This window comes from Saccoglossus kowalevskii, chromosome 1 (assembly GCF_978046115.1).
Source record: "Saccoglossus kowalevskii chromosome 1, keSacKowa6.1, whole genome shotgun sequence".
Taxonomy (NCBI): Eukaryota; Metazoa; Hemichordata; class Enteropneusta; family Harrimaniidae; genus Saccoglossus; species Saccoglossus kowalevskii.
Window position 1 is genome coordinate 42740423 of NC_140641.1, and position 26624 is coordinate 42767046.

Consider the following 26624-nt stretch of genomic DNA (forward strand, 5'->3'; position numbering starts at 1 on the left):
TCACATGTAGAATTCAATATTTATCATAGAACACAGATGAAAACACTGTGTAACCTATTTGTCAGTTCTACACGAACATGTAGAATTCAATATTTATCATAGAACACAGATGAAAACACTGTAACCTATTTGTCAGTTCTACACATACATGTAGAATTCAATATTTATCATAGAACACAGATGAAAACACTGTGTAACCTATTTGTCAGTTCTACACATACATGTAGAATTCAATATTTATCATAGAACACAGATGAAAACACTGTGTAACCTATTTGTCAGTTCTACACAAACATGTAGAATTCAATATTTATCATAGAACACAGATGAAAACACTGTAACCTATTTGTCAGTTCTACACATACATGTAGAATTCAATATTTATCATAGAACACAGATGAAAACACTGTGTAACCTATTTGTCAGTTCTACACAAACATGTAGAATTCAATATTTATCATAGAACACAGATGAAAACACTGTAACCTATTTGTCAGTTCTACACAAACATGTAGAATTCAATATTTATCATAGAACACAGATGAAAACACTGTAACCTATTTGTCAGTTCTACACAAACATGTAGAATTCAATATTTATCATAGAACACAGATGAAAACACTGTGTAACCTATTTGTCAGTTCTACACAAACATGTAGAATTCAATATTTATCATAGAACACAGATGAAAACACTGTAACCTATTTGTCAGTTCTACACAAACATGTAGAATTCAATATTTATCATAGAACACAGATGAAAACACTGTAACCTATTTGTCAGTTCTACACAAACATGTAGAATTCAATATTTATCATAGAACACAGATGATAACACTGTGTAACCTATTTGTCAGTTCTACACATACATGTAGAATTCAATATTTATCATGGAACACAGATGAAAACACTGTGTAACCTATTTGTCAGTTCTACACATACATGTAGAATTCAATATTTATCATAGAACACAGATGAAAACACTGTAACCTATTTGTCAGTTCTACACATACATGTAGAATTCAATATTTATCATAGAACACAGATGATAACACTGTGTAACCTATTTGTCAGTTCTACACAAACATGTAGAATTCAATATTTATCATAGAACACAGATGAAAACACTGTAACCTATTTGTCAGTTCTACACATACATGTAGAATTCAATATTTATCATAGAACACAGATGAAAACACTGTGTAACCTATTTGTCAGTTCTACACATACATGTAGAATTCAATATTTATCATAGAACACAGATGAAGACACTGTAACCAATTTGTCAGTTCTACACTCACATGTAGAATTCAATATTTATCATAGAACACAGATGAAAACACTGTAACCTATTTGTCAGTTCTACACATACATGTAGAATTCAATATTTATCATAGAACACAGATGAAAACACTGTGTAACCTATTTGTCAGTTCTACACATACATGTAGAATTCAATATTTATCATAGAACACAGATGAAAACACTGTGTAACCTATTTGTCAGTTCTACACATACATGTAGAATTCAATATTTATCATATAACACAGATGAAAACACTGTAACCAATTTGTCAGTTCTACACATACATGTAGAATTCAATATTTATCATAGAACAACACAGATGAAAACACTGTGTAACCTATTTGTCAGTTCTACACATACATGTAGAATTCACTATTTATCATGGAACACAGATGAAAACACTGTGTAACCTATTTGTCAGTTCTACACAAACATGTAGAATTCAATATTTATCATAGAACACAGATGATAACACTGTGTAACCTATTTGTCAGTTCTACACATACATGTAGAATTCAATATTTATCATAGAACACAGATGAAGACATTGTGTAACCTATTTGTCAGTTCTACACAAACATGTAGAATTCAATATTTATCATAGAACACAGATGAAAACACTGTGTAACCTATTTGTCAGTTCTACACTCACATGTAGAATTCAATATTTATCATAGAACACAGATGAAAATACTGTAACCTATTTGTCAGTTCTACACAAACATGTAGAATTCAATATTTATCATAGAACACAGATGAAAACACTGTGTAACCTATTTGTCAGTTCTACACTCACATGTAGAATTCAATATTTATCATAGAACACAGATGAAAACACTGCAACCTATTTATCAGTTCTACACATACATGTAGAATTCAATATTTATCATAGAACACAGATGAAAACACTGTGTAACCTATTTGTCAATATTTATCATAGAACACAGATGAAAACACTGTAACCTATTTGTCAGTTCTACACATACATGTAGAATTCAATATTTATCATAGAACACAGATGATAACACTGTTGGCGATCCGCTCCGCTAGGATTGCCCTTATAATCACTTTTGTCGTTTTGTGTGTGTGTGTGTCTGTGTGTGTACATTTCCAGTGTTCACGTATTATTTCTTCTGTGATTTTTTTGGCTTGGCCGATTTCGTTCAAACTTGGCAGGTAGGTCACACCTTAACCCTAGTTATAAGGAAAAATCTGGAAAAATTTTTTGGCCCACTGTTGCCATAGCAACAGCCAAAAAACTGATTTTTGGATAGCTTCGCGCCAAATGTATCTCCTCCTACAAATTTGGGATAAAATACTTCAAACATAGCTCATTCTACTCAGCTTGAGTGTGGGCACAAAGTTACCATTTGAATTTTTGATATCTGCTTTCATTACCGAGAAATTTGACCCCAAAGTTGGGGTAACTTTTCACCAGCAACGGCTCGGCTGGTTTTGTTCATACTTCACAGGTAGGTCGTGCCGTCACTAATTGGAAAAAAATCCTGGCCCACCACTGCCATTGCAACATCCAAAAACTGATTTTTGAATACTTTCGCCCCAAATGTATTACCTCCTACCAGTTTTGTACACAGTCAGCTGGCATCGGTGTTGCTGGGTGTATATGATAAAGGGAAGTTGTGCAACCAAATTTGCCGAGTTCGCAGTTTTTCGCCAATAAAAAAATAACTAAGGCAACAACTCATGGTTTTTCAGCATTTTTGTAATAAAGACATTATTCTCTATCAATAATCCGCCCAAAACAGGAACATTTCTACTAATTCTTGTGTTTTTTAGACGTTTTTCGAAAAACCTGCTATTAGGCTGCAAAAGTAGAACATTCCGGAGGGGGCGAAAGGGAAGAGCCAAATTTAACGCGTAAAAATAGAACGCGTATTTTGACCTCTATGCGGTCGTTGCCAAAGAGCCCTGCGTCCATCGCCTGGCGATGCTCTTCTGTTTCACCAGTTGCGTTTTTTGACTAAAATTTGGGCAGTACTGTCAGTCACGAAAATGGATGAATAAATTAATACACATAAAATATGAATCACGGGCTAATTCAATGGTCACCGAACACTCCACTACTAAACAATCTGTGGCAAGATAGTAGCGTACTGTATATCTGACCCAGATTTGACAAGCGTGGTACAGTTTTTTTGCGCGTGTCCGTAATAACGCGCACAAAGGATTGTGGGACAGAGTCCTTTATTTGCTGGCATTCTTGACTTTTGACTGCAGTTCTTTTTTTATATTTTAGAGTAAATGCTTCTCATATGCTCTTAGGTTGCTTAATATCCGTCTGACATTCTGGACTGTGGTCATATTTTTCGATTAGGAGTCGTATATTTAAATTACTCACTGTGACTAGTGTTTTGCATTATGAAGTATATTGTTATGAAGGTCAACACACTGCAATTTAGGTAAATATTTACCATTTCGTTATTTCATTATTTCGCTTTCCAGCATTTCCGGGAAACGTTTCATTCTAAAAAATGCTATCGCAAAACGGTTGGAAATAATAAATGTAACAGCAGAATACGTCCTAGCACAGTCACTCTACTAGGAGAGAGTAACTGTGGTCCTAGTACTAAACTAAGTGACTTCTAAAGACTGAATGGTGTTTGCGAACTTCGTATTAGTTATAAACCGACGTCAGCTTCACGTTTATGTCACCATGGAAACAGCCAAAAGACATGTTGCTTGTTTTTGAGCGGAGCGGATCGCAAACCAGCCTACCGGCTTGTGTAACCTATTTGTCAGTTCTACACATACATGTAGAATTCAATATTTATCATAGAACACAGATGAAAACACTGTGTAACCTATTTGTCAGTTCTACACAAACATGTAGAATTCAATATTTATCATAGAACACAGATGAAAACACTGTGTAACCTATTTGTCAGTTCTACACATACATGTAGAATTCAATATTTATCATAGAACACAGATGAAAACACTGTGTAACCTATTTGTCAGTTCTACACATACACGTAGAATTCAATATTTATCATAGAACACAGATGAAGACACTGTAACCTATTTGTCAGTTCTACACATACATGTAGAATTCAATATTTATCATAGAACACAGATGAAAACACTGTGTAACCTATTCGTCAGTTCTACACATACATGTAGAATTCAATATTTATTATGGAACACAGATGATAACACTGTGTAACCTATTTGTCAGTTCTACACATACATGTAGAATTCAATATTTATCATAGAACACAGATGAAGACACTGTGTAACCTATTTGTCAGTTCTACACATACATGTAGAATTCAATATTTATCATAGAACACAGATGAAGACACTGTGTAACCTATTTGTCAGTTCTACACATACATGTAGAATTCAATATTTATCATAGAACACAGATGAAAACACTGTGTAACCTATTTGTCAGTTCTACACATACATGTAGAATTCAATATTTATTATGGAACACAGATGATAACACTGTGTAACCTATTTGTCAGTTCTACACTCACATGTAGAATTCAATATTTATCATAGAACACAGATGAAGACACTGTGTAACCTATTTGTCAGTTCTACACATACATGTAGAATTCAATATTTATCATAGAACACAGATGAAAACACTGTGTAACCTATTTGTCAGTTCTACACATACATGTAGAATTCAATATTTATCATAGAACACAGATGAAAACACTGTAACCTATTTGTCAGTTCTACACATACATGTAGAATTCAATATTTATCATAGAACACAGATGAAGACACTGTAACCTATTTGTCAGTTCTACACATACATGTAGAATTCAATATTTATCATAGAACACAGATGAAGACACTGTAAACTATTTGTCAGTTCTACACATACATGTAGAATTCAATATTTATCATAGAACACAGATGAAAACACTGTAACCTATTTGTCAGTTCTACACATACATGTAGAATTCAATATTTATCATAGAACACAGATGATAACACTGTTAGCTATTTGTCAGTTCTACACATACATGTAGAATTCAATATTTATCATAGAACACAGATGAAAACACTGTGTAACCTATTCGTCAGTTCTACACATACATGTAGAATTCAATATTTATCATAGAACACAGATGATAACACTGTGTAACCTATTTGTCAGTTCTACACATGCATGTAGAATTCAATATTTATCATAGAACACAGATGAAAACACTGTGTAACCTATTCGTCAGTTCTACACATACATGTAGAATTCAATATTTATCATAGAACACAGATGAAAACACTGTGTAACCTATTTGTCAGTTCTACACATACATGTAGAATTCAATATTTATTATGGAACACAGATGATAACACTGTGTAACCTATTTGTCAGTTCTACACTCACATGTAGAATTCAATATTTATCATAGAACACAGATGAAGACACTGTGTAACCTATTTGTCAGTTCTACACATACATGTAGAATTCAATATTTATTATGGAACACAGATGATAACACTGTGTAACCTATTTGTCAGTTCTACACATACATGTAGAATTCAATATTTATCATAGAACACAGATGAAGACACTGTGTAACCTATTTGTCAGTTCTACACATACATGTAGAATTCAATATTTATTATGGAACACAGATGATAACACTGTAACCTATTTGTCAGTTCTACACATACATGTAGAATTCAATATTTATCATAGAACACAGATGAAAACACTGTTACCTATTTGTCAGTTCTACACATACATGTAGAATTCAATATTTATCATAGAACACAGATGAAAACACTGTAACCTATTTGTCAGTTCTACACATACATGTAGAATTCAATATTTATCATAGAACACAGATGAAAACACTGTAACCTATTTGTCAGTTCTACACATACATGTAGAATTCAATATTTATCATAGAACACAGATGAAAACACTGTAACCTATTTGTCAGTTCTACACATACCTGTAGAATTCAATATTTATTATGGAACACAGATGATAACACTGTAACCTATTTGTCAGTTCTACACATACATGTAGAATTCAATATTTATCATAGAACACAGATGAAAACACTGTAACCTATTTGTCAGTTCTACACATACATGTAGAATTCAATATTTATCATAGAACACAGATGAAAACACTGTAACCTATTTGTCAGTTCTACACATACATGTAGAATTGAATATTTATCATAGAACACAGATGAAAACACTGTAACCTATTTGTCAGTTCTACACATACATGTAGAATTCAATATTTATCATAGAACACAGATGAAAACACTGTAACCTATTTGTCAGTTCTACACTCACATGTAGAATTCAATATTTATCATAGAACACAGATGATAACACTGTGTAACCTATTTGTCAGTTCTACACATACATGTAGAATTCAATATTTATCATGGAACACAGATGAAAACACTGTAACCTATTTGTCAGTTCTACACATACATGTAGAATTCAATATTTATCATAGAACACAGATGAAAACACTGTAACCTATTTGTCAGTTCTACACATACATGTAGAATTCAATATTTATCATAGAACACAGATGATAACACTGTGTAACCTATTTGTCAGTTCTACACATACATGTAGAATTCAATATTTATCATGGAACACAGATGAAAACACTGTAACCTATTTGTCAGTTCTACACATACATGTAGAATTCAATATTTATCATAGAACACAGATGATAACACTGTGTAACCTATTTGTCAGTTCTACGCATACATGTAGAATTCAATATTTATCATAGAACACAGATGAAAACACTGTAACCTATTTGTCAGTTCTACACATACATGTAGAATTCAATATTTATCATAGAACACAGATGATAACACTGTGTAACCTATTTGTCAGTTCTACACATACATGTAGAATTCAATATTTATCATAGAACACAGATGAAAACACTGTAACCTATTTGTCAGTTCTACACATACATGTAGAATTCAATATTTATCATATAACACAGATGAAAACACTGTAACCAATTTGTCAGTTCTACACATACATGTAGAATTCAATATTTATCATAGAACACAGATGAAGACACTGTAACCTATTTGTCAGTTCTACACATACATGTAGAATTTAATATTTATCATAGAACACAGATGAAAACACTGTAACCTATTTGTCAGTTCTACACATACATGTAGAATTCAATATTTATCATAGAACACAGATGAAAACACTGTAACCTATTTGTCAGTTCTACACTCACATGTAGAATTCAATATTTATCATAGAACACAGATGATAACACTGTGTAACCTATTTGTCAGTTCTACACATACATGTAGAATTCAATATTTATCATGGAACACAGATGAAAACACTGTAACCTATTTGTCAGTTCTACACTCACATGTAGAATTCAATATTTATCATAGAACACAGATGATAACACTGTGTAACCTATTTGTCAGTTCTACACATACATGTAGAATTCAATATTTATCATGGAACACAGATGAAAACACTGTAACCTATTTGTCAGTTCTACACATACATGTAGAATTCAATATTTATCATAGAACACAGATGAAAACACTGTAACCTATTTGTCAGTTCTACACATACATGTAGAATTCAATATTTATCATAGAACACAGATGATAACACTGTGTAACCTATTTGTCAGTTCTACACATACATGTAGAATTCAATATTTATCATGGAACACAGATGAAAACACTGTAACCTATTTGTCAGTTCTACACATACATGTAGAATTCAATATTTATCATAGAACACAGATGATAACACTGTGTAACCTATTTGTCAGTTCTACGCATACATGTAGAATTCAATATTTATCATAGAACACAGATGAAAACACTGTAACCTATTTGTCAGTTCTACACATACATGTAGAATTCAATATTTATCATAGAACACAGATGATAACACTGTGTAACCTATTTGTCAGTTCTACACATACATGTAGAATTCAATATTTATCATAGAACACAGATGAAAACACTGTAACCTATTTGTCAGTTCTACACATACATGTAGAATTCAATATTTATCATATAACACAGATGAAAACACTGTAACCAATTTGTCAGTTCTACACATACATGTAGAATTCAATATTTATCATAGAACACAGATGAAGACACTGTAACCTATTTGTCAGTTCTACACATACATGTAGAATTGAATATTTATCATAGAACACAGATGAAAACACTGTAACCTATTTGTCAGTTCTACACATACATGTAGAATTCAATATTTATCATAGAACACAGATGAAAACACTGTAACCTATTTGTCAGTTCTACACTCACATGTAGAATTCAATATTTATCATAGAACACAGATGATAACACTGTGTAACCTATTTGTCAGTTCTACACATACATGTAGAATTCAATATTTATCATGGAACACAGATGAAAACACTGTAACCTATTTGTCAGTTCTACACATACATGTAGAATTCAATATTTATCATAGAACACAGATGAAAACACTGTAACCTATTTGTCAGTTCTACACATACATGTAGAATTCAATATTTATCATAGAACACAGATGATAACACTGTGTAACCTATTTGTCAGTTCTACACATACATGTAGAATTCAATATTTATCATGGAACACAGATGAAAACACTGTAACCTATTTGTCAGTTCTACACATACATGTAGAATTCAATATTTATCATAGAACACAGATGATAACACTGTGTAACCTATTTGTCAGTTCTACGCATACATGTAGAATTCAATATTTATCATAGAACACAGATGAAAACACTGTAACCTATTTGTCAGTTCTACACATACATGTAGAATTCAATATTTATCATAGAACACAGATGATAACACTGTGTAACCTATTTGTCAGTTCTACACATACATGTAGAATTCAATATTTATCATAGAACACAGATGAAAACACTGTAACCTATTTGTCAGTTCTACACATACATGTAGAATTCAATATTTATCATATAACACAGATGAAAACACTGTAACCAATTTGTCAGTTCTACACATACATGTAGAATTCAATATTTATCATAGAACACAGATGAAGACACTGTAACCTATTTGTCAGTTCTACACAAACATGTAGAATTCAATATTTATCATAGAACACAGATGAAAACACTGTGTAACCTATTTGTCAGTTCTACACATACACGTAGAATTCAATATTTATCATAGAACACAGATGAAGACACTGTAACCTATTTGTCAGTTCTACACATACATGTAGAATTCAATATTTATCATGGAACACAGATGAAAACACTAACCTATTTGTCAGTTCTACACATACATGTAGAATTCAATATTTATTATGGAACACAGATGATAACACTGTGTAACCTATTTGTCAGTTCTACACATACATGTAGAATTCAATATTTATCTTAGAACACAGATGAAAACACTGTAACCTATTTGTCAGTTCTACACATACATGTAGAATTCAATGTTTATCATAGAACACAGATGAAAACACTGTGTAACCTATTTGTCAGTTTTACACATACATGCAGAATTCAATATTTATTATGGAACACAGATGATAACACTGTAACCTATTTGTCAGTTCTACACATACATGTAGAATTCAATATTTATCATAGAACACAGATGAAAATACTGTAACCTATTTGTCAGTTCTACACATACATGTAGAATTCAATATTTATCATAGAACACAGATGAAAACACTGTAACCTATTTGTCAGTTCTACACATACATGTAGAATTGAATATTTATCATAGAACACAGATGAAAACACTGTAACCTATTTGTCAGTTCTACACATACATGTAGAATTCAATATTTATCATAGAACACAGATGAAAACACTGTGTAACCTATTCGTCAGTTCTACACATACATGTAGAATTCAATATTTATTATGGAACACAGATGATAACACTGTGTAACCTATTTGTCAGTTCTACACATACATGTAGAATTCAATATTTATCATAGAACACAGATGAAGACACTGTGTAACCTATTTGTCAGTTCTACACATACATGTAGAATTCAATATTTATCATAGAACACAGATGAAGACACTGTGTAACCTATTTGTCAGTTCTACACATACATGTAGAATTCAATATTTATCATAGAACACAGATGAAAACACTGTGTAACCTATTTGTCAGTTCTACACATACATGTAGAATTCAATATTTATTATGGAACACAGATGATAACACTGTGTAACCTATTTGTCAGTTCTACACTCACATGTAGAATTCAATATTTATCATAGAACACAGATGAAGACACTGTGTAACCTATTTGTCAGTTCTACACATACATGTAGAATTCAATATTTATCATAGAACACAGATGAAAACACTGTGTAACCTATTTGTCAGTTCTACACATACATGTAGAATTCAATATTTATCATAGAACACAGATGAAAACACTGTAACCTATTTGTCAGTTCTACACATACATGTAGAATTCAATATTTATCATAGAACACAGATGAAGACACTGTAACCTATTTGTCAGTTCTACACATACATGTAGAATTCAATATTTATCATAGAACACAGATGAAGACACTGTAAACTATTTGTCAGTTCTACACATACATGTAGAATTCAATATTTATCATAGAACACAGATGAAAACACTGTAACCTATTTGTCAGTTCTACACATACATGTAGAATTCAATATTTATCATAGAACACAGATGATAACACTGTTAGCTATTTGTCAGTTCTACACATACATGTAGAATTCAATATTTATCATAGAACACAGATGAAAACACTGTGTAACCTATTCGTCAGTTCTACACATACATGTAGAATTCAATATTTATCATAGAACACAGATGATAACACTGTGTAACCTATTTGTCAGTTCTACACATGCATGTAGAATTCAATATTTATCATAGAACACAGATGAAAACACTGTGTAACCTATTCGTCAGTTCTACACATACATGTAGAATTCAATATTTATCATAGAACACAGATGAAAACACTGTGTAACCTATTTGTCAGTTCTACACATACATGTAGAATTCAATATTTATTATGGAACACAGATGATAACACTGTGTAACCTATTTGTCAGTTCTACACTCACATGTAGAATTCAATATTTATCATAGAACACAGATGAAGACACTGTGTAACCTATTTGTCAGTTCTACACATACATGTAGAATTCAATATTTATTATGGAACACAGATGATAACACTGTGTAACCTATTTGTCAGTTCTACACATACATGTAGAATTCAATATTTATCATAGAACACAGATGAAGACACTGTGTAACCTATTTGTCAGTTCTACACATACATGTAGAATTCAATATTTATTATGGAACACAGATGATAACACTGTAACCTATTTGTCAGTTCTACACATACATGTAGAATTCAATATTTATCATAGAACACAGATGAAAACACTGTTACCTATTTGTCAGTTCTACACATACATGTAGAATTCAATATTTATCATAGAACACAGATGAAAACACTGTAACCTATTTGTCAGTTCTACACATACATGTAGAATTCAATATTTATCATAGAACACAGATGAAAACACTGTAACCTATTTGTCAGTTCTACACATACATGTAGAATTCAATATTTATCATAGAACACAGATGAAAACACTGTAACCTATTTGTCAGTTCTACACATACCTGTAGAATTCAATATTTATTATGGAACACAGATGATAACACTGTAACCTATTTGTCAGTTCTACACATACATGTAGAATTCAATATTTATCATAGAACACAGATGAAAACACTGTAACCTATTTGTCAGTTCTACACATACATGTAGAATTCAATATTTATCATAGAACACAGATGAAAACACTGTAACCTATTTGTCAGTTCTACACATACATGTAGAATTGAATATTTATCATAGAACACAGATGAAAACACTGTAACCTATTTGTCAGTTCTACACATACATGTAGAATTCAATATTTATCATAGAACACAGATGAAAACACTGTAACCTATTTGTCAGTTCTACACTCACATGTAGAATTCAATATTTATCATAGAACACAGATGATAACACTGTGTAACCTATTTGTCAGTTCTACACATACATGTAGAATTCAATATTTATCATGGAACACAGATGAAAACACTGTAACCTATTTGTCAGTTCTACACTCACATGTAGAATTCAATATTTATCATAGAACACAGATGAAAACACTGTAACCTATTTGTCAGTTCTACACATACATGTAGAATTCAATATTTATCATATAACACAGATGAAAACACTGTGTAACCAATTTGTCAGTTCTACACATACATGTAGAATTCAATATTTATCATAGAACACAGATGAAGACACTGTAACCTATTTGTCAGTTCTACACATACATGTAGAATTGAATATTTATCATAGAACACAGATGAAAACACTGTAACCTATTTGTCAGTTCTACACATACATGTAGAATTCAATATTTATCATAGAACACAGATGAAAACACTGTAACCTATTTGTCAGTTCTACACTCACATGTAGAATTCAATATTTATCATAGAACACAGATGATAACACTGTGTAACCTATTTGTCAGTTCTACACATGCATGTAGAATTCAATATTTATCATAGAACACAGATGAAAACACTGTGTAACCTATTCGTCAGTTCTACACATACATGTAGAATTCAATATTTATCATAGAACACAGATGAAAACACTGTGTAACCTATTTGTCAGTTCTACACATACATGTAGAATTCAATATTTATTATGGAACACAGATGATAACACTGTGTAACCTATTTGTCAGTTCTACACTCACATGTAGAATTCAATATTTATCATAGAACACAGATGAAGACACTGTAACCTATTTGTCAGTTCTACACATACATGTAGAATTCAATATTTATCATAGAACACAGATGAAGACACTGTAAACTATTTGTCAGTTCTACACATACATGTAGAATTCAATATTTATCATAGAACACAGATGAAAACACTGTAACCTATTTGTCAGTTCTACACATACATGTAGAATTCAATATTTATCATAGAACACAGATGATAACACTGTTAGCTATTTGTCAGTTCTACACATACATGTAGAATTCAATATTTATCATAGAACACAGATGAAAACACTGTGTAACCTATTCGTCAGTTCTACACATACATGTAGAATTCAATATTTATCATAGAACACAGATGATAACACTGTGTAACCTATTTGTCAGTTCTACACATGCATGTAGAATTCAATATTTATCATAGAACACAGATGAAAACACTGTGTAACCTATTCGTCAGTTCTACACATACATGTAGAATTCAATATTTATCATAGAACACAGATGAAAACACTGTGTAACCTATTTGTCAGTTCTACACATACATGTAGAATTCAATATTTATTATGGAACACAGATGATAACACTGTGTAACCTATTTGTCAGTTCTACACTCACATGTAGAATTCAATATTTATCATAGAACACAGATGAAGACACTGTGTAACCTATTTGTCAGTTCTACACATACATGTAGAATTCAATATTTATTATGGAACACAGATGATAACACTGTGTAACCTATTTGTCAGTTCTACACATACATGTAGAATTCAATATTTATCATAGAACACAGATGAAGACACTGTGTAACCTATTTGTCAGTTCTACACATACATGTAGAATTCAATATTTATTATGGAACACAGATGATAACACTGTAACCTATTTGTCAGTTCTACACATACATGTAGAATTCAATATTTATCATAGAACACAGATGAAAACACTGTTACCTATTTGTCAGTTCTACACATACATGTAGAATTCAATATTTATCATAGAACACAGATGAAAACACTGTAACCTATTTGTCAGTTCTACACATACATGTAGAATTCAATATTTATCATAGAACACAGATGAAAACACTGTAACCTATTTGTCAGTTCTACACATACATGTAGAATTCAATATTTATCATAGAACACAGATGAAAACACTGTAACCTATTTGTCAGTTCTACACATACCTGTAGAATTCAATATTTATTATGGAACACAGATGATAACACTGTAACCTATTTGTCAGTTCTACACATACATGTAGAATTCAATATTTATCATAGAACACAGATGAAAACACTGTAACCTATTTGTCAGTTCTACACATACATGTAGAATTCAATATTTATCATAGAACACAGATGAAAACACTGTAACCTATTTGTCAGTTCTACACATACATGTAGAATTGAATATTTATCATAGAACACAGATGAAAACACTGTAACCTATTTGTCAGTTCTACACATACATGTAGAATTCAATATTTATCATAGAACACAGATGAAAACACTGTAACCTATTTGTCAGTTCTACACTCACATGTAGAATTCAATATTTATCATAGAACACAGATGATAACACTGTGTAACCTATTTGTCAGTTCTACACATACATGTAGAATTCAATATTTATCATGGAACACAGATGAAAACACTGTAACCTATTTGTCAGTTCTACACATACATGTAGAATTCAATATTTATCATAGAACACAGATGAAAACACTGTAACCTATTTGTCAGTTCTACACATACATGTAGAATTCAATATTTATCATAGAACACAGATGATAACACTGTGTAACCTATTTGTCAGTTCTACACATACATGTAGAATTCAATATTTATCATGGAACACAGATGAAAACACTGTAACCTATTTGTCAGTTCTACACATACATGTAGAATTCAATATTTATCATAGAACACAGATGATAACACTGTGTAACCTATTTGTCAGTTCTACGCATACATGTAGAATTCAATATTTATCATAGAACACAGATGAAAACACTGTAACCTATTTGTCAGTTCTACACATACATGTAGAATTCAATATTTATCATAGAACACAGATGATAACACTGTGTAACCTATTTGTCAGTTCTACACATACATGTAGAATTCAATATTTATCATAGAACACAGATGAAAACACTGTAACCTATTTGTCAGTTCTACACATACATGTAGAATTCAATATTTATCATATAACACAGATGAAAACACTGTAACCAATTTGTCAGTTCTACACATACATGTAGAATTCAATATTTATCATAGAACACAGATGAAGACACTGTAACCTATTTGTCAGTTCTACACATACATGTAGAATTTAATATTTATCATAGAACACAGATGAAAACACTGTAACCTATTTGTCAGTTCTACACATACATGTAGAATTCAATATTTATCATAGAACACAGATGAAAACACTGTAACCTATTTGTCAGTTCTACACTCACATGTAGAATTCAATATTTATCATAGAACACAGATGATAACACTGTGTAACCTATTTGTCAGTTCTACACATACATGTAGAATTCAATATTTATCATGGAACACAGATGAAAACACTGTAACCTATTTGTCAGTTCTACACTCACATGTAGAATTCAATATTTATCATAGAACACAGATGATAACACTGTGTAACCTATTTGTCAGTTCTACACATACATGTAGAATTCAATATTTATCATGGAACACAGATGAAAACACTGTAACCTATTTGTCAGTTCTACACATACATGTAGAATTCAATATTTATCATAGAACACAGATGAAAACACTGTAACCTATTTGTCAGTTCTACACAAACATGTAGAATTCAATATTTATCATAGAACACAGATGATAACACTGTGTAACCTATTTGTCAGTTCTACACATACATGTAGAATTCAATATTTATCATGGAACACAGATGAAAACACTGTAACCTATTTGTCAGTTCTACACATACATGTAGAATTCAATATTTATCATAGAACACAGATGATAACACTGTGTAACCTATTTGTCAGTTCTACGCATACATGTAGAATTCAATATTTATCATAGAACACAGATGAAAACACTGTAACCTATTTGTCAGTTCTACACATACATGTAGAATTCAATATTTATCATAGAACACAGATGATAACACTGTGTAACCTATTTGTCAGTTCTACACATACATGTAGAATTCAATATTTATCATAGAACACAGATGAAAACACTGTAACCTATTTGTCAGTTCTACACATACATGTAGAATTCAATATTTATCATATAACACAGATGAAAACACTGTAACCAATTTGTCAGTTCTACACATACATGTAGAATTCAATATTTATCATAGAACACAGATGAAGACACTGTAACCTATTTGTCAGTTCTACACATACATGTAGAATTGAATATTTATCATAGAACACAGATGAAAACACTGTAACCTATTTGTCAGTTCTACACATACATGTAGAATTCAATATTTATCATAGAACACAGATGAAAACACTGTAACCTATTTGTCAGTTCTACACTCACATGTAGAATTCAATATTTATCATAGAACACAGATGATAACACTGTGTAACCTATTTGTCAGTTCTACACATACATGTAGAATTCAATATTTATCATGGAACACAGATGAAAACACTGTAACCTATTTGTCAGTTCTACACATACATGTAGAATTCAATATTTATCATAGAACACAGATGAAAACACTGTAACCTATTTGTCAGTTCTACACATACATGTAGAATTCAATATTTATCATAGAACACAGATGATAACACTGTGTAACCTATTTGTCAGTTCTACACATACATGTAGAATTCAATATTTATCATGGAACACAGATGAAAACACTGTAACCTATTTGTCAGTTCTACACATACATGTAGAATTCAATATTTATCATAGAACACAGATGATAACACTGTGTAACCTATTTGTCAGTTCTACGCATACATGTAGAATTCAATATTTATCATAGAACACAGATGAAAACACTGTAACCTATTTGTCAGTTCTACACATACATGTAGAATTCAATATTTATCATAGAACACAGATGATAACACTGTGTAACCTATTTGTCAGTTCTACACATACATGTAGAATTCAATATTTATCATAGAACACAGATGAAAACACTGTAACCTATTTGTCAGTTCTACACATACATGTAGAATTCAATATTTATCATATAACACAGATGAAAACACTGTAACCAATTTGTCAGTTCTACACATACATGTAGAATTCAATATTTATCATAGAACACAGATGAAGACACTGTAACCTATTTGTCAGTTCTACACAAACATGTAGAATTCAATATTTATCATAGAACACAGATGAAAACACTGTGTAACCTATTTGTCAGTTCTACACATACACGTAGAATTCAATATTTATCATAGAACACAGATGAAGACACTGTAACCTATTTGTCAGTTCTACACATACATGTAGAATTCAATATTTATCATGGAACACAGATGAAAACACTAACCTATTTGTCAGTTCTACACATACATGTAGAATTCAATATTTATTATGGAACACAGATGATAACACTGTGTAACCTATTTGTCAGTTCTACACATACATGTAGAATTCAATATTTATCTTAGAACACAGATGAAAACACTGTAACCTATTTGTCAGTTCTACACATACATGTAGAATTCAATGTTTATCATAGAACACAGATGAAAACACTGTGTAACCTATTTGTCAGTTTTACACATACATGCAGAATTCAATATTTATCATAGAACACAGATGAAAACACTGTGTAATCTATTTGTCAGTTCTAAATTTGTTGAATTTGTGTGGAGTCCGGTCAAACTCTTGTGGCAGCCATGTTTGTTTTGGCTTAGTCTTTTTCCACGAAATGAAACGTGAAAAAAAAATGAAATTAAACCACAATTTTGAACGACTTCAAACATCGCCACATCACAGAAATAAATTTGTCAAGAATATTTAGTTTACACCTCTTTTCCACCTACTTTGCAGCTAGATTCATTGGTGCTGACATGACAGCCATTTTGGAATTATTGAACACTGATGACGCTATTCATTTCGTGTTTCACAGTGTGAAATTTTCTCAGATATTATTAGGCCAGTGAAAAAAAGTGTGATTTAGGGTTAGGGTTAAAGTTTCGTTTTGTTTTGTGGAAAAGAGTAAGCCGTTTGTTTTTATTATTATTATTATATTTGGAATTCACATTTCCTTATATGGTAGGATGGAAATACCCTGCAAAATACCGCAAAATTACGGCACGCTGTAACATATGGCGTTCTGGTGACAGATGTATAATAATTACAATTATATTAATTCCTAGGTGAGTGAGCATGGAGCCAAAGGAGAAGATTGAACATGAAGAAAATAAATTACACATATTAACAAGAAGTGAGTATCAAAGTTCACAATAGAATTATTTATAATTAATTAATTAATTAATTAATTAATTAATTAAAGCCTTAAAATTAGTGTCAAACCATCAATTAAAAAAAGCAAATCCGTAACACATGACATTTTGGAGCACAACAAAGAACACAATTTTGTGGATGGTCAACAAATATAAAAATCTGTTAGTAAGTTAAATTTTATGGTGGGAAGTAACCAAATCTGTATGTTTACAGATAATTAATGTGAGCAGAATTTTCACTTTTGACAACTACTCAACTCAACAAGTAAATGTATTGGCACTCTGATTATGCGTATACAAATCCTTAATGATAGGAATTATTATAACACATGACATTTTTTCTATATAATGTATGTTTTTTAAGATTTTCAAAAAAGTTTAAAAAAAAAATTTTGTGATAACTTTAGAGTTGTAACTGGTTTAGGAAAATTGTCTTACTGAATCATATACATGTAATAGAAGGATATGTAATTTATTCTCCTAAAGTTGTAAACATTCAACCAATTCTTCAAAATGCTTACTGCATCCTTAAAGCTGGTTCACAGTCTGATTAATCTTATAAAACATTGTCAGAAAAAAAAAAATCTGACCATGTGAACAGGAGAATCTGATCACATGACAGGTTTTTAAATCTGTTTAATGATGATGTTTTTTATTTCATTAATTTGATAGTACACAATATACATTCTGAATTTGCTATGTGAACCCACTTTAATTTGTTGATTGATTGTATTTAACATTGTATTTAACATTGTATTTGACATTGTATTTGACATGGATGGTATTATCATGATAGCTAGGCTGAATTGTCTTTTAAAATATGACAGAATGTCACATTTGTGTGCACAGGATCCCATAGAATAAAATCAAGGCAGTTGAGGAAGATTCAGAATCACATAGATAACAGAGATGAATACAGGGGAATTGAAGAGGACATTCCAAACAAAAAGAAGAAAATAAGAAAGGAGAGAGTTCTCATACAGGGATCACCGGAACTTAAAGAAATGTGGATCAGTGTAAAAAATACATCAGGATTTAATTCAGATAAAGATTTTTTGTTATATTTACTCAGTAAAGAGAAACAATACAGAATGTACAATGAAGCAATAGGAACACCATGCAATATGAGTACTATTAGGTAAGCAATCACATATCACTTCTGAATTAACAATGTTCAGGTTTGTAGTATCTGTACTCACTAATATTATAGGATGTACAAACAGAGTTAAATCTAGTCAGCCATCCAGTCAGCCCATTAAGACATGAAGTCATAAACCTTAATGATGCTAGTACACTACAAGTTTGTACACTACAAATTTTTAACAAGTATAATTATTGGTATTATTTTTTCAGTGGAGCCAACCCTTTAAAAGATTCTCTTTTAAATAGATCTAAAACAAGTGATATTATGTCTGATGACAAAGATGCAAAACAGACTAATGATGTTTTAGTGAGAAACCTGAGTGAGAAGACTTGTGTTGATGTATCATTTGAAAGTGGCCTCATCCTTGGTAATGATAATGCTAATGATATCTCGGGAGATGGAAGTGAGAATGGCCTCAACTGTGGTGGTAGTACTGGTAATGATGTCATGGGAGATGGAAGTGAGAATGACCTCAACCATGGTGGTAGTACTGGTAATGATGTCATGGGAGATGGAAGTGAGAATGGCCTCAACCATGGTGATAGTACTGGTAATGATGTCATGGGAGATGGAAGTGAGAATGGCCTCAACCATGGTGATAGTACTGGTAATGATGTCATGGGAGATGGAAGTGAGAATGGCCTCAACCATGGTGATAGTACTGGTAATGATGTCATGGGAGATGGAAGTGAGGAGATTTTAGGCCAAGTTGAAAGTCAGATGAAGTGTAGAGATAAGAAGAAAATCCTAAAATGTAAAAAATGTAGTAGGGAATATCTTTCACCAGCTGGTAAGTACAATTAGATAATTTTACATATATACTATACATAAACAATAATGAACGACCCGCCAACCCATAATAGGTGAAAGCTCACTTTGTGCGACATATACTGTATGTGCAAGGCGTAAGCCGGGCACAATGGAGCGCAAAGTGTGCTTGAGTCCATACTAGGTCGGCAGGGAGTTCATTATTGCTATTATTTTGTTGTCAAAATAATTATTGCGTTGTCAATACCAGTGAATTTTCTGGCTCTAAAATGCAGAAAATTTGGAGAAAAATTCACAGTGAACGAAACAGTTCCACAGTCACTGTTTTCACAATCTCATATGGCAAAGTAAGAAAGAAACTATTTTTAATCCATCAAATATTATTATAATTTTTTTTTTTTTCACATTGCGAGTGGATGAGTGACTGATGTGTGGTGTGGAGTAGCATTGTAGTGATCTCCCAAGCGAATGGCACGATGTGACAGTTATGCTGTCTCGTTGTCCATCAAGGCCTTCAGCGTGATTCAGGGTACAGAGCAGACAACGATTCCCTCACAAAATTGAAATCCACTTATTATTGGCAAAGGATCATTTTATGATGCAGATTTTAGTATTAAATAATTAATAATTTCTCTTCTTAAATAGTTTCTCCTTTAGGGACGACTTCAAAAGATCGATGTCGGATAAAAAACTTATTTCCTTTAGTTTGGGGGTGGGGGGTTTTGACCTCAAAAAGTTTCCATCCTACAAAAACGATTTTATTTTTTAATGAAGTCAAAACAATCTTGGAGTATTTGTAGTTCGTTTTTTTTCTATCCAATCATGGACAGAAATAACAGAAAAAGGAAAAAAAACAGAAAAAATAGTTTGGTTCGAGTGTAAATCTGTGCGTCAAATGAGGTGCATTTGTAAAATCTTTTTACACCCACCCGACAACCAACTGCTATGCAATACTACTGTCCGATTATCAATTTGTATTTAATGGTGTATGTAGTCTGACGCCATGACCAATATTTATCAATTAAGTTTCAGTGGGGGGTAGGGGGGGTTTGGAAAAAAACTAAAAAGGAATTAAGTTTTTTATCCGACATTGACCTTTTGACGTCGTCCCTTATTCGTTTTCAAAAACAAAATTGTATTCATATCCATGGCACAGGGCCTGGATGGTCAATAATATGATACATTATCGCAAATAATCTGCTGCAATGACGTCATAAAATCCACTGGTATTGATAATACTATTAATAATATAATAGTTTTTATACATTATACATGTTTTATACATATATATATTTTTACATATATCAACAAATTTAGTGTTTTTTTTTTAATATTTCTGTTTGTCGGAATATATTCTGGTTTCTTAGTCATCAACATTACCTTTAAGTCTTTTTCATTGTCAATATTTATAATTTTGTTTTTATGGAATTACTTGCCAAGAGACTACATTTAAAATTGTGTTGCTGATTATTTACTTCCATGATGTCTATTTACTTCACTTTTGTTCCTTTTCCATAGGATTATTTCTTCACATGAAAGTTCACATGGAGAAGAAGTTTATGTGCAATTATGACTCATGCAACTATGGGTCATACTACAAAGGGAATTTAGAAAAACATATAGCTACAGTTCATGAAAAGAAACCTCCAAATATCAAGAAAGTTTCATGTAAAGTGTGTTATAAAATGTATACACCCTGCAGAATGAAAGTACACATAAGGATGCATACCAGTAAGTATTGTTACTTGATTGCATAACACAAAGTTTCAGTGTTATATTATTGTGATTATCTTAAAGCCAAAAAGAATAGTAGCTGTGCAAATTTTGTGTCTAGCATACAATAGAGATGTAAGATGACTACAAAGGATGTGATTAACATACATTATTATGCAAATTAGCTAGTACTATTTTTCTGGGGACAACACTGGCATGATTTGACATGCAACAATGTTCTTTGATCTGATATGTCAAGTCTGTTAATCAATTAGAATGCTGTGTTGTACCAACACAATTTTCTGGGAATTCCCAAAAGCATTCTGTATCGCTATGTCAAATTAAATTATTGATGTTGCAATACAATCTGTTAGGAATGATTTTGGCTTGATTTTTTTTAATAACTGATTACTGAATACTGAATATGGAATGAAGTAATTGCCAACTTATTAACAGGTCAATTTGTTAACAGGTCATTGTAAAATGGTAGTTTACATGGTCTACATATTCACATCAATCACTATCCACATGGTATTATATAAATTTGATTTACAATATTTGAAAAAAAGTTAAATAATGATCGAATACCAGGTTTTATGACAAAAAAGTCAAATTATGACAGGGACTGGTGCTTAGCCAATTGTGACAACGCAAATAGAAATGTCTCAAAATGTGGAGGCAGGGTGATTAGTTGATAGAAAAGTCTCAAAATGTGGGGGGTGGGTGATTAGTCAATAGAAATGTCTCAAAATGTGGGGGGTGATTAGTCGATAGAAACGTCTCAAAATGTGGGGAGTGGGTGATTAGTCAATAGAAATGTCTCAAAATGTGGGGGTGGGTGATTAGTCGATAGAAATGTCTCAAAATGTGGGGGTGGGTGATTAGTCGATAGAAATGTCTCAAAATGTGGGAGGGTGGGTGATTAGTCGATAGAAATGTCTCAAAATGTGGGGAGTGGGTGATTAGTCGATAGAAATGTCTCAAAATGTGGGGGTGGGTGATTAGTCAATAGAAATGTCTCAAAATGTGGGGGGTGGGTGATTAGTCAATAGAAATGTCTCAAAATGTGGGGGGTGGGTGATTAGTCAATAGAAATGTCTCAAAATGTGGGGGGTGATTAGTCGATAGAAACGTCTCAAAATGTGGGGAGTGGGTGATTAGTCAATAGAAATGTCTCAAAATGTGGGGGTGGGTGATTAGTTGATAGAAATGTCTCAAAATGTGGGGGTGGGTGATTAGTCGATAGAAATGTCTCAAAATGTGGGAGGGTGGGTGATTAGTCGATAGAAATGTCTCAAAATGTGGGGAGTGGGTGATTAGTCGATAGAAATGTCTCAAAATGTGGGGGTGGGTGATTAGTCAATAGAAATGTCTCAAAATGTGGGGGGTGGGTGATTAGTCAATAGAAATGTCTCAAAATGTGGGGGGTGGGTGATTAGTCGATAGAAATGTCTCAAAATGTGGGGATGGGTGATTAGTCAATAGAAATGTCTCAAAATGTGGGGAGTGGCTGATTAGTCGATAGAAATGTCTCAAAATGTGGGGGTGGGTGATTAGTCAATAGAAATGTCTCAAAATGTGGGGGTGGGTGATTAGTCGATAGAAATATCTCAAAATGTGGGGATGGGTGATTAGTCAATAGAAATGTCTCAAAATGTGGGGAGTGGGTGATTAGTCCATAGAAATGTCTCAAAATGTGGGGAGTGGGTGATTAGTCAATAGAAATGTCTCAAAATGTGGGGGGTGGGTGATTAGTCGATAGAAATGTCTCAAAATGTGGGGAGTGGGTGATTAGTCGATAGAAATGTCTCAAAATGTGGGGGGGTGATTAGTCGATAGAAAAGTCTCAAAATGTGGGGAGTGGGTGATTAGTCAATAGAAATGTCTCAAAATGTGGGGGGTGGGTGATTAGTCAATAGAAATGTCTCAAAATGTGGGGAGTGGGTGATTAGTCGATAGAAATGTCTCAAAATGTGGGGAGTGGGTGATTAGTCAATAGAAATGTCTCAAAATGTGGGGGGTGATTAGTCGATAGAAATGTCTCAAAATGTGGGGAGTGGGTGATTAGTCGATAGAAATGTCTCAAAATGTGGGGGGTGGGTGATTAGTCAATATAAATGTCTCAAAATGTGGGAGTGGGTGATTAGTCGATAGAAATGTCTGAAAATGTGGGGGGTGAGTGATTAGTCGATAGAAATGTCTCAAAATGTGGGGAGTGGGTGATTAGTCGATAGAAATGTCTCAAAATGTGGGGAGTGGGTGATTAGTCAATAGAAATGTCTCAAAATGTGGGGGGTGGGTGATTAGTCGATAGAAATGTCTCAAAATGTGGGGGGGTGATTAGTTGATAGAGATGTCTCAAAATGTGGGGGGTGGGTGATTAGTCAGTAGAAATGTCTCAAAATGTGGGGAGTGGGTGATTAGTCAATAGAAATGTGTCAAATTGTGGGGAGTGGGTGATTTGTCAATAGAAATGTCTCAAAATGTGGGGGGTGATTAGTCGATAGAAATGTCTCAAAATGTGGGGGTGGGTGATTAGTCGATAGAAAAGTCTCAAAATGTGGGGAGTGGGTGATTAGTCAATAGAAATGTCTCAAAATGTGGGGGGTGATTAGTCGATAGAAATGTCTCAAAATGTGGGGGGTGATTAGTCGATAGAAATGTCTCAAAATGTGGGGAGTGGGTGATTAGTCGATAGAAATGTCTCAAAATGTGGGGGGTGGGTGATTAGTCAATAGAAATGTCTCAAAATGTGGGAGTGGGTGATTAGTCGATAGAAATGTCTGAAAATGTGGGGGGTGAGTGATTAGTCGATAGAAATGTCTCAAAATGTGGGGAGTGGGTGATTAGTCGATAGAAATGTCTCAAAATGTGGGGAGTGGGTGATTAGTCAATAGAAATGTCTCAAAATGTGGGGGGTGGGTGATTAGTCGATAGAAATGTCTCAAAATGTGGGGGGGTGATTAGTTGATAGAGATGTCTCAAAATGTGGGGGGTGGGTGATTAGTCAGTAGAAATGTCTCAAAATGTGGGGAGTGGGTGATTAGTCAATAGAAATGTGTCAAATTGTGGGGAGTGGGTGATTTGTCAATAGAAATGTCTCAAAATGTGGGGGGTGATTAGTCGATAGAAATGTCTCAAAATGTGGGGGTGGGTGATTAGTCGATAGAAAAGTCTCAAAATGTGGGGAGTGGGTGATTAGTCAATAGAAATGTCTCAAAATGTGGGGGGTGATTAGTCGATAGAAATGTCTCAAAATGTGGGGTGGGTGGGTGATTAGTTGATAGAAATGTCTCAAAATGTGGGGGGGTGGGTGATTAGTTGATAGAAATGTCTCAAAATGTGGGGGTGGGTGATTAGTCGATAGAAATGTCTGAAAATGTGGGGGGTGAGTGATTAGTCGATAGAAATGTCTCAAAATGTGGGGAGTGGGTGATTAGTCAATAGAAATGTCTCAAAATGTGGGGGGTGGGTGATTAGTCGATAGAAATGTCTCAAAATGTGGGGGGGGGTGATTAGTTGATAGAGATGTCTCAAAATGTGGGGGGTGGGTGATTAGTCAGTAGAAATGTCTCAAAATGTGGGGAGTGGGTGATTAGTCAATAGAAATGTGTCAAATTGTGGGGAGTGGGTGATTTGTCAATAGAAATGTCTCAAAATGTGGGGGGTGATTAGTCGATAGAAATGTCTCAAAATGTGGGGGTGGGTGATTAGTCGATAGAAAAGTCTCAAAATGTGGGGAGTGGGTGATTAGTCAATAGAAATGTCTCAAAATGTGGGGGGGGGTGATTAGTCGATAGAAATGTCTCAAAATGTGGGGGGGTGGGTGATTAGTTGATAGAAATGTCTCAAAATGTGAGGGTGGGTGATTAGTCGATAGAAATGTCTCAAAATGTGGGGGGTGGGTGATTAGTTGATAGAAATGTCTCAAAATGTGGGGGTGGGTGATTAGTCGATAGAAATGTCTCAAAATGTGGGGGGGTGATTAGTCAATAGAAATGTCTCAAAATGTGGGGAGTGGGTGATTAGTCGATAGAAATGTCTCAAAATGTGGGGAGTGGGTGATTAGTCGATAGAAATGTCTCATAATGTCGGGGTGGGTGATTAGTCAATAGAAATGTCTCAAAATGTGAGGGTGGGTGATTAGTCAATAGAAATGTCTCAAAATGTGGGGAGTGGGTGATTAGTCAATAGAAATGTCTCAAAATGTGGGGAGTGGGTGATTAGTCAATAGAAATGTCTCAACTTGTGGGGAGTGGGTGATTTGTCAATAGAAATGTCTCAAAATGTGGGGGGGTGATTAGTCGATAGGAATGTCTCAAAATGTGGGGGTGATTAGTCGAGCAGGGGCGCTAAATAGGACAAGTACATGTACATGGT

The 26624-nt window shown here is 33.0% G+C and overlaps 1 protein-coding gene across 1 annotated transcript in view; it reads left to right on the forward strand.

The window, feature by feature from the left end:
- The window catches only part of LOC102803099 (uncharacterized), a 32598-nt gene that overhangs the window by 3800 nt on the left and 2174 nt on the right, over positions 1-26624 (forward strand). Inside the window, exons 2-5 of the mRNA XM_085497983.1 lie at positions 18533-18600; positions 19469-19757; positions 19973-20553; positions 22050-22262. Of these exons, the coding sequence (XP_085354109.1) occupies positions 18543-18600; positions 19469-19757; positions 19973-20553; positions 22050-22262 (1141 nt within the window). The 5' untranslated portion in view covers positions 18533-18542. The remainder of the gene's footprint in view (positions 1-18532; positions 18601-19468; positions 19758-19972; positions 20554-22049; positions 22263-26624) is intronic.